Source organism: Gossypium hirsutum, chromosome A05 (assembly GCF_007990345.1).
Source record: "Gossypium hirsutum isolate 1008001.06 chromosome A05, Gossypium_hirsutum_v2.1, whole genome shotgun sequence".
Lineage (NCBI taxonomy): Eukaryota > Viridiplantae > Streptophyta > Magnoliopsida > Malvales > Malvaceae > Gossypium > Gossypium hirsutum.
This window is the reverse complement of record NC_053428.1, coordinates 18,478,664-18,489,488: the sequence shown is the minus strand read 5'-3', so window position 1 is coordinate 18,489,488 and position 10,825 is coordinate 18,478,664. Positions and strand designations below refer to the sequence as shown.

The following is a 10,825-nucleotide window of genomic DNA, read 5'->3' as shown; positions in this document are numbered from 1 at the left end:
TAATTTGGTTGAATTGATATCTAACAAATAAAGCACAAATCTTATGAAATATATGAAGAATGAGCTAAAGAAAATAAAGTAATCTCTATCTTTAGTTTTCAGGCTCACAGAGGAGAATTGAAATATCAAGAGAAGAGATAAATAAAAAGGTAAAAATTATTATATTAGATTTTAGAGTGTTATCATTTTTTTTTGTATGTTTTCAATCAAAATGAAAATAAAAATCATACGATATCTAAAATATTGAGAGTTAAATTTTGTAGAGTAAAAATTAATTTGAAATAATATAAAAAATTAAAATTTATTAAATATATATAGCGTATAAAACATCTTTTTCGAATAAATTTATTTTGTTTGGATATTTTAAAATTAAAAACAAAAACATTGATATTTGGTATTGAAAACATAGTCAAAATGATTTATAAATTAACATTTACAAAAATTAGTTTCGACAATAAATATTATCCTAAATGAACACTTATTTGAGTGTATTTTATGACTAAAAAGATCCCAGTCGTTGAACGAAGTTCACAGCCAACGGCTACCGCTTGATTCCCGATGAAAAAGGCCGAAAAGGCCCGCATCAAAATTTTGTTGTTTACGCAATAATCTAGCAGCCACCGCCGACTGCCGAGAGCGTGTGTATATATAAATAAAATCCAAAAAGAGAAACAAACAGTTTGTCTACATGTAATTATAAACTCAGAAACGCCCCTATTCTCCTCTAACCTCTCCTCCTCCTTTATATTGTCATTCACCATACATCTTAAGGGCATTATTGTCCTATCACTTTCCCTTGTGCCCTAATTTCTACTTCGCCAAACGGATTCAAGCAGAGCAGAAGCTGTAAACAAAAAATAACTCGAAAGCAAGCAAGTAAGCCGAGGTTTCTTATTTTCTTTCTTATATTTCTCTGTTTTAGGGTTTAGGGTATCATCATTTCGGAGCGATTGGCAATGGGAGTGCCAGCGTTTTACAAATGGTTAGCGGAGAAGTATCCGCTTATCTTGATTGACGTTATCGAGGAAGTAGCGGAGATGGTCGACGGCGTCACTATTCCGGTGGATACAAGTAAACCTAACCCTAATAGAATCGAATTTGATAATCTTTATCTCGACATGAACGGGATCATTCATCCTTGTTTCCACCCCGAGGACAGAGTGCGTAACCCTCTAAACACACTACACTTTCCGCCTTGTTTACAGTATAATATTTCGTTTGAATTGTTAGAATGAATGTAATTTGGTGAATTTGATTTCGTTTCATGCAGTCTTCACCAAGAACTTTTGATGAAGTATTTCGGAGAATTTTTGAGTATATTGATAGGTTGTTTATTATGGTCCGTCCTCGAAAGCTTTTGTTTATGGCTATTGGTGAGTGGCTATTATCTTAGGTTGAAAGATACGTTGATGCTTTTGGCTTGCAGATAAAGCCTATTTTATATTTATTTGACGATACTTACATTCTGTCTCGAAAATACTTTAGATGGCGTTGCCCCTCGGGCTAAAATGAATCAACAGCGATCTAGGCGTTTTAGAGCAGCAAAAGATGCTGCAGAGGCGGTATGTTTTCTTATCATTGCACAGGCAGCTTTTTTATTAAGTCTTATTTGACATGCTAATTTGTATACTCGATGAAATGTTAGATCAGCAAGATTTGTTGGTGTAGGTATTTCATATTCTCCCAGTCTTCACAACGAAAGAAGCCAGTTTGGTAACAGTTTTGTTCTGCTTTAATTTTCCTCTTGCAGGCAGCTGAAGAAGCACGACTTCGAGAGGAATTTGAGAGGGAGGGCAAAAGGCTTCCTCCTAAAGATGAAACACAGCTTTCTGATTCAAATGTTATTACACCTGGCACTTCATTTATGTCTGTTCTGTCAATTGCTTTGCAGTACTATATCCACCTTAGATTAAATTATGACCCTGGATGGAAAAATATAAAGGTAGTTTTAAAGTTATGGTCCCCCCCTTTCTTTTAGTTTTGGTGGTTTCTCTGACTTTCATAAATTTGAAGGTAATTCTATCTGATGCAAATGTTCCCGGTGAAGGGGAACATAAAATTATGTCGTATATACGGCTCCAAAGGAACCTTCCTGGTTTTGATCCAAATACACGCCATTGCCTGTATGGTTTGGTATACTTCTCACTTCACTTACTTCATCTTGGATTTCAAAATTTCTATTTAAAATTTTATGACGCATGATGTTTGTTTTTGTTGGCCATGTTTACTGGACTAAAATTGTGCACTTTGCTAATTGTTGACTATTGACAGGATGCTGATTTAATTATGTTAGCCTTGGCCACTCATGAAGTTCACTTTTCAATCCTCCGGGAGGTATGCATCTTATTTGCAGATATCTGCTACGTTGATAAAATTTGAGGTTTATGTTCCCATCTTGGATTTGCCGATATTTGCATCTTATTTGCAGATATGTTGGATTTCACTTCTATCTGAGGCTTTACACATTTATAGGAATAAAATGTTACAAGTTAAATGATTTTTTTTCTCAGAAGAATGGTTTTTCTTTCTGTTATCTTGTTCCCTTTGGCCAAAAGTAACAGGTTCTATGAAAAACTTTCAGATTATCTTCACCCCTGGAGAAGATAAATGTTTCCTGTGTGGTCAGATGGGCCATATAGCTGCAAAATGTGATGGAACGGCAAAGCGGAAGTCTGGAGAATTTGATGAGAAAGGTGATCGAAAAAATGTTGCCAGAAAGCCATACCAGGTTAATTTTTCAAATGAATACCTTTGAAACAATGACAATAAAATCTTTTGATAAATTACAACTTATTTGCTTTCGTTGCAGTTTCTGAACATATGGACACTCAGGGAATATCTAGAACATGAGATGAGAATCAGCAATTCTCCTTTTGAAATTGATTTAGAACGTATTGTGGATGATTTTATATTCATGTGCTTCTTTGTTGGCAATGATTTCTTACCTCATATGCCTACACTGGAGATTCGTGAGGTTTGTATATGGTTGATGTAATTAATCTACAGTTGGCTTATATTTTTGTAATGATTTTGTGAATGGAAATTTGAGGTTTTATATATAAAATTGAGGTTTGAATAGGAAGCCTTATCTCTTTGATTTGTTTATTAACAGGGAGCGATTGACTTGTTATTGACCATATACAAGAAGGAATTTAGAAGAATGGGTGGTTATTTGACAGATGGAAGCAAGGTCCCTGTTACTCTATTATTTGTGTCTGGTATGTATTATTCGAATCATTGAATTTCATCTGATAGACTAATACTTTTGACTGCATGATTTCTATTTCAGCCAAAATTGAGCCGGGTAGAGCATTTTATACAGGCTGTGGGATCCTATGAAGAACAAATATTCCGGAAAAGAGCACTACTGCATAAGGTTTGTTGAGTTCAGGATCGATATGATTCTTTTTAACTAAAACAAATTTTCATTCATGTTCAGGTTTTGTCCATGATTCAAAATTTTCTGGGAAACTTGCTCATGGTCTTTTTTAATTAAAAATGGATGGGATCTTGCCTTGTAGTTTGGTATTTCTTGTTGCATTTTTTTCTTTTATGTTTTCAATCCTCTTTCAGTTCTTGTGCTGGCAATGAGATTATCACCAAACTTTTATAAATGATCATGATTTGAACCCTGAAATTGCGTATTACATTTTTATTCTTTGATGGCAAGATTAACTCTGGGTAGTTGAATAGCTTTTGTGTTAAGGATGCTGCAATTCCTTCTCTGTTTGCTCTCTTAAGAGTTTATAGTTTTTAAACTAGGTTATAGGTCATTGACTCTTCAATTTGTTTATGAGCATCTATCATCTGACTTGAGGATTCTTGGAATGAATGTATTATAGATGAACTTTACTTCTTTACTCAGCCTTTGAGCCGATGATTGAATTCAATTGAAATCTGTTCTATGCTGCACTATACAGCGTCAAGCAGAAAGAATCAAGCGTGGACAAGCACAAGCTGGAGGAGGAGATGATGCTGAGCCTCAAGTTCAACCTGATTCTATTGTTCCAGTTACTAGATTTAATGGTTCCCGTCTTGCCTCTGGCTCTTCACCTGCACCATTTCAGCCAACAATGGAGTCAAATGGTGATGAATCCTCTGGTCGACCATACAAAGTGCGGCGTTTAAATTCAGGGGTCACTATCGATGCTGCTATTGTCGAAGCAGAGGATAGTATTGAATCAGATGTACGTTTTCCCTGCTTCAGGAGAGACACTTAATGTAATTGTGATATCTTAGTCCATTATTTAGGACTCATATCAGCGAACATATGGTTTGGTATGAGCCTTATTGGCGAGGAATTATGGGAGTCTTCACTATCCTGATATATATTTTTATGACTGTTGTTACATAAAATTAATGGCACTGGTTTCTTTCTTTCCATTTGCATCAGATGCTCGAGAACAAAGAAGAATTGGAAGCAAAACTTAAGGAGCTGATCCACGACAAAACTGATGTTTTTAACTCCAAAGATAGTAAGGAAGACAAGGTTTGAACATGATGTTATCTATTCACGAGTAATTTATGCTTTCTTCTCCAGTTTCTAATGATATTTTGGGTTTAGGCAGTAGTCAGATCAGTCACTCAACTAGAAATTATTTGTACTTTCAAATTTCAAAATGTATGCTGCATCTATTTCTCTTATCTATTTCAAGTTGAAAATAATTCATATTGATTTCTAGTCATATGTAAATTTAAGCATGCACCTTCTATATTACAATCTCTGTTGCTTTGTTTCTCCCTTTTCCTCTCAGAATTTGTTTGCTGTTTTTGTCTATGATTTAAGTATCCTATTCTTAGCTGCCTCTTGGTTATTTGCTCCTGTCAGATTAAACTGGGAGAACCAGGGTGGAAGGAAAGGTATTATCAAGAAAAGTTTTTGGTTGAAACTCCTGAAGAAATGGAAACAACACGAAAAGATGTTGTGAGTGAGTTAATTTTTTTGAGGATGATGTATGTTATGTTTTGAATTATTTATCTGATAATCTTATTCTAGGGCTTCTTTTTTGTAGGTTTTGAAGTTCACAGAAGGTCTATGCTGGGTCATGCATTATTACTATGAAGGGGTTTGTTCTTGGAGATGGTGAGTTTCTTTTACATTAATACATTTATTCTTTTTTCTATCACTGGCTGTAAAGGAAATTTGAGCGGGCTTTTCTTGTTTGTGCTTTTTTCTGTCATGGAATGGTTTATATGAACACTTCTTTTGGAATGTATTCCTCTCTATTTGCTTGTACTTGTTTCCGTCATTTATTTTTTCTGGGGTCAGTGATTTTGGTATTTTGTAAGTTCCGATACTAATCACTTTGTGGTCTATTTTTGAGCCATTTGGTTGGATATTATCATTTTGTGCTTAGAACCACTCGTCTTATTCCTTTTTGGATCTGTTGAGTTGATTTTCTTTTCTGCCTCACTGTACATAGTTTTGGTGAGAATGATTTGTTGACAGGATTTCATCTTTCTACTTTGATAAGCGTCATTCTTTTAGTACTCAGTACTCACTGTGCTGCCACTGGATTTTGTTGTTTCAGGTTTTATCCTTATCATTATGCACCCTTTGCATCTGATTTAAAGGACCTTGGTCAGCTAAATATTCAGTTTGAGCTGGGTTCCCCTTTCAAACCATTTAATCAGTTATTGGGGGTTTTTCCTGCTGCGAGGTACTGTTCCTTGTTTCATCTTTGTTCTCCTTGTAAGTTTTTGAGCCAGTAAGATACTAAGAATATATTTCCATTGCAGTTCCCATGCACTTCCTGAACAGTATAGGAAATTGATGACTGATTCAAATTCACCCATTGTTGACTTTTATCCAACTGGTATGCAATTTTGCAAAACAAACAACATTATTTGTAGGTCTTGGTTTCATCCATAAGATTTGAAATTTGAACTCACTCTTCTATCAGATTTTGAAGTTGACATGGATGGAAAGCGGTTTTCTTGGCAGGTAGGTTTATCTTTTACTCTCACTTGGCATAGTATCGTATGCCAAATGTTTTTTTTTGAAAGGATTTTGATTTATTTGCTGTTGCTTCCTGAAGGGTATTGCAAAATTGCCTTTTATTGATGAAGAGCGCCTTCTAACAGAGGTTGCGAAGATAGAACACACTTTGACGGTAGGACACTATAATCATCATTTTCATGCGTGTCTTCTACTCTCTCTCTCTCTCTCTTGTTAATTATCTATTTGTTCTTTCGAAAAAGTGTTCTCTCTGTCTTCTAAATTCTATGAACTTATGCAGGAGGAAGAAGCTCAACGAAACAGTACAATGTGTGACATGCTTTTTGTGGCGGCATCACATCGTCTCTCAGAACAAATCTTTTCTCTTGACAATCGTTGTAAACGATTGACAGAAAGGCAACAGGTTGAAATTGAGGAAGTCAAACCAGATTTGAGGTTTGTGCAGGAAAGCCTTAATCATCCTACTTTCATATTGCTAGACTATGCCTGTCTTCCCTTTTGTTTGATAATTTGTTCCATGTGCTGTTTGGTATTTTTTACAAGGTAGTCTGTTGAACCCATTGTTCTAATCTTTTGTTTCGAATTCATTGTAATGCGGCTAGGATTTAATGGGAACTTGTAACTTATGGTGGGAAATGTTTGCAGTTTAATCAATTATATTAATTGGCACTAGGAAATATGTATATTCATGGTTTCCTGTCAGTATGGAGATTTAGATATGGCTTTCTGCAGGCTGCAGTGGTTCTTCTGTTGTCAATTATGGAGTTTTCCGTGCTTTCTCATTTTGCCTTATGTGCTGTAAATCTATTATAACTTCTGAATTGCTTGATGAGCTATCTGTTAGGTTGATTGTATTCCCTTCATGACACATTTAAATTGCAAGTTTTTGGACTGGAAAACTAATGCTGATATATGTATTTCCTTTTGTTAGCAATGATAGAAGCTACAGGCTCATTTATCATGTTGTTGTTGTTGGGCTAGTTGTGTTTTATACTATAATATTTTTCCTTTTAATCTTAATTTTGGTTGGTGTGCTGCTTTTTCTGTTTATAAACACATTTGTTTTCGTGTTGAGAAGATGTTCACGAATGGCTCAGCATACCTTGTTTTATATGGTGGTCTCTTGGTATAATTAGGATTCAAACTGTCTTGAATACTTTGCATGCTAACAGTAAATTTAAGGTATGTCCCACTTTTTTCTTCTGATTTGGTTCGGCATGCATGCAGTGATGGGATGAATGGTTACATATTCCCTTGTGCTGGAGACACTCATCCTCCTATATTCAGGTCTCCCATCAAGGACATGGAAGATATATTGGCCAATGAAGTCATGTAAGTTCAATTTAATCATGCATGGGACTGGTGGTTTAATAAAGATTCATTAATGATATGTGGCTGTCTGCTTTCCAGATGTTGCATATATAGAACCCCGAAAGCTCATAAACATATCCCTCGTCCTCCAGCTGGGGTTATATTCCCTCCTAAGGTACAGAGCAGTTTTAGTTCTCTGCTTTATTGTAGATTTAATTGTTTGTTAAAACTCCCTTTTAAAGAAATATCGTAGCATCTGACATATCTATTGATCAAGTCATTGAATTATTCTGAATGTGATCTAATATTGTAGATGTAGCTAATTTTCTTTGTGAAAATGAAATATGATCAACTGAAACCGTCTTCTTCTGAACCTTGCGAACTTAAAACATAGTCCTCAAAACGTTTCTTGCTTCACAATCAAGAACTTTTGGAATCTTTATTGGTGCCCTTTTGGGGGAATAGTTTCCACTTGCTTTTTTGCAGTATCCTCGAGCAAAGTTAATCAGGAAGCCAATTTTAGTTAAAAACCAATATTAGGCTTTTTTCTGTCCACAAAAACTCGCAAAGAGAAAAGGAAGTTAGGATGACTTTTTTGTATGAGAACCTTCAATGAATGAGAAAATAAATTCATGTCAAGGGTGATTTTGTTGTATTATTTTTCTTGATGTTGTTGACATTGTGCTGCAGATGATCCAACTCAGTGATTTAAAATCCAAACATCTGTTATGGCACGAAGATTCTGGGAGGAGACCTTTTCAGAATGGAAGGTTTGCTGCAGCTCGGCATCTGGTGGAAGGGTCAATGCTCAAAAGTCCAGTGGAAAGGTTATTGTTCAAAATATTGCATATATATACATATATTAGTTTCTGGAACTTCCTTTTTTCTTGCTGTAGTGCTTGACTTTAAGTGCGGGAAACTATATACTGGCTGTTTACAGGTATCTTTTTTATTTCAGGTATAACCCTCCTGGATCCATTTCTGGCCGTAAGCTTGGGGAGGCATCTCACAGACTTATTGCTAATAGCTTGAAGTTGAAAGTGGATCGCACTGGGTTTAGTAATAATGTGCAGGCTCCACCACCATCAATTGCCACTGCTCCCCATATTCCTCCATTCAATTCCCATGTAAATAATGGGTCTCTGAACCAGGGACAGGCTGTAGTGGCTCCTTCTGAACAAGATTATTCTCGTGCAGGATCTCAGAAACAGCCTAGAAGGGCTCCTCCAAAACATGATTCTCGTGCAGGTTACCCTTTATCTCAGAATCTTCCATTCGATTTTCCCAATGCCCAGATTTACTATCCCTATCCTATATGTGTTCCTGGAAGTTACTTGCATTACCCTCCAAATCATCAGAATGGAGTGAGGCTCATAACCAGTCCTATGGCACAAATTTCAACCGTGCGTGGACCATATCCTTCTCATCTAAGTGGTAAAAAGCAGAGGTATAATACAAGGTACCAGGCAAATTTAAGTCGCAGTTATCCGCAGTGTGGTGGCATAATGGCTCCACAAGGCAACCTAAATGGCTCCGCAGTTATCCCTCTTCTTCATCATCCTTATCCTCATCCTCATCTTCTTCATGAGCAAAGAGGGACGCAGCCACACAGGGCTAACCAACATCAAAGGGGTAATCAACAACAGGGAGGGAACCCGTTTTCTGTATTAGATAGGAAGGATGTAACCCAGCAACACCAGTTTGAGTTGAGTGGAACCACCGGAAGACCTCTTATTTGATATTGATTTTTGAATTTGTTGTACAATGATCGGTGGTTGCAGCGGCCCTAGGGGTTTTTTTATCTAGAAGGAAGGCCTGAAGGTGATTTCTATTCCTTTATGCTTTCAAGCAATTTTCAGATTAGATTTATTATTATTATTTTTTGCCTGGGATTTTCTCGTAAAGTAATTGTGAAAAGCAAATGAAATCTGAAGACGTCTATCCATAACCGTACACATCAGTACGAGGGTTTTTTTGTTTGTTTTCTGGGGATGGTAGAAGATAAAGGAATTGCTCCTCCTGCTATTAATGCCAGCTTTTTTTAATCTCAAAAGATGTTTATTTTGGTTGGGAGATAAAAAAATTTGATTTTTGGTATTTGTTATGTTGGGCTGCTGGGTTTATTGGAACTCATCCCAATGTTACAGAGATGTTCAAGTCTTTGAAAAAGATAAAATAAAAATAAATCAGCTATTATGAGGTTTTTCAATAATTTTATATATTTTTTCTCTTACAACTCAATTTGGGTGTCCCCTAATTTAGTTGCTTTTACTGTTCTTTTATCTATTTATTCTGATATTGAATGAGGAATATGGAGACCCACTATTTACATGAGAATAATCTTGCTTATCATTTCTTTTTACTATTTAACTTGTAATTATTTTAATTTTGTTTATTTATACTTTAATGACTTGTGTTTTACTTTATTATTTATTTAAAATAATCATAAATAATATAATTAGTTAATTAATTAATTATTTAAATAAATTTAAAAATAAAATATTTAAAGATATTGATATATATATAATAATATAATAAATCTTTAGATTAATGTCTTTAATGGTTATTTTTATTTTCATCTCAGTGTTACTGTTGTATTTGAATTTAAACGCATATTTCATGTTAATTTTAATCTTATTGATATAGTAACTAAATTTACTGTCATTGTTATTTTTAATCTCATTGAAACTAATTTTATGGCTCATCCAAATGGAATTTTAAGCTCTTCGTTTATGAAATATACCAACAATACATAGGACAATCCCCATGAAACATTATGTGATCACCTAAAATTGGGGGAAAAGATAAAAAAATAAAACAAAAAGAGTTTTAGGACCCTAAATCAAATTATAATACTTTAGAAGGTCACTCCCTACTAGACTTCCTGCCTAAAACATTTAACTAAGTACCCACTCCCCAGCCCATATGCCAGACCTCAACTGTTCATTGGTTTCATAAAGAAGCTCAAATGCATCTTCAACTCCTCCTTCATCAACCGGTCTTCCACTATCTAAGATTAATTGATCTTGTTATACCCTATTTTCACAATTGACACGTGACAGGATAGGAGGTGAATTGTCAATGACCCTTTGCCGAAGACAGTTGGTGAGAGCAATCATTTGCTCATAATTATCTAAGAAGTAGTTACTTTAAAAACGATCCGTTATGAACTTTTTATAGAGATCATTGAAGGATTTTTATAATACAATAACTTTGTACAACCTTAATAAAGAGAATATCAAAACATTATCACATAGTATCATATATAATACAATTGACCTGTAATGACCTTATCACTTGACTGATCACATGAACAAACTTACCTTCCATGTTATTGATTACGTGATACTGCCAAACAAGAGACACCCACTTATATATATTCTAGAGCATGAGATACAAAGACCCTTCTTCCTCCCCAAGAAGCCCTAAGTGAAAAGCCTATTTGTCCTCCATCTCCTCCCTTCTCTCCGTTAGCAACCTCCTTCTCCGACTCTCTATATGTGACAAGTAAACTGGTCATCTTATCTCCATTATCTCCTCCTACCTTGTTGAGAC

General features: G+C 35.2%; 1 protein-coding gene across 2 annotated transcripts; it reads left to right on the top strand.

The window, feature by feature from the left end:
• The first annotated feature begins 513 nt into the window (after positions 1 to 513).
• Positions 514 to 9,482, top strand: LOC107958235 (5'-3' exoribonuclease 3). Of its 2 annotated transcripts, XM_016893936.2 has the most exons (24): positions 643 to 1,160; positions 1,271 to 1,373; positions 1,486 to 1,562; positions 1,751 to 1,942; positions 2,014 to 2,133; positions 2,272 to 2,334; positions 2,582 to 2,728; positions 2,810 to 2,974; positions 3,113 to 3,190; positions 3,290 to 3,376; positions 3,921 to 4,187; positions 4,394 to 4,489; positions 4,829 to 4,924; positions 5,013 to 5,083; positions 5,532 to 5,660; positions 5,740 to 5,816; positions 5,904 to 5,944; positions 6,039 to 6,113; positions 6,240 to 6,394; positions 7,187 to 7,291; positions 7,370 to 7,445; positions 7,961 to 8,097; positions 8,229 to 8,518; positions 8,629 to 9,482. In XM_016893936.2, exons 1-24 carry the CDS (start codon positions 957 to 959, stop codon positions 8,706 to 8,708), a joined length of 2,931 nt encoding a protein of 976 aa, XP_016749425.1. In that variant the 5' UTR covers positions 643 to 956; the 3' UTR covers positions 8,709 to 9,482. The 2 variants fall into 2 exon arrangements, with proteins under 2 accessions (XP_016749424.1, XP_016749425.1); XM_016893935.2 differs by having other exon boundaries at positions 514 to 1,160; positions 8,229 to 9,482.
• Positions 9,483 to 10,825: the final 1,343 nt, after the last annotated feature.

What these genes read in the sequence shown, in the direction of transcription:
- LOC107958235 (XM_016893935.2), top strand. Translation starts at nt 957, where the DNA reads ATGGGAGTGCCAGCGTTTTACAAATGGTTAGCGGAGAAGTATCCGCTT. An exon ending in GTTTCCACCCCGAGGACAGA is followed by an intron (nt 1,161 to 1,270) that starts GTGCGTAACCCT and finishes CGTTTCATGCAG; the next exon opens with TCTTCACCAAGAACTTTTGA. An exon ending in ATATTGGCCAATGAAGTCAT is followed by an intron (nt 7,292 to 7,369) that starts GTAAGTTCAATT and finishes TCTGCTTTCCAG; the next exon opens with ATGTTGCATATATAGAACCC.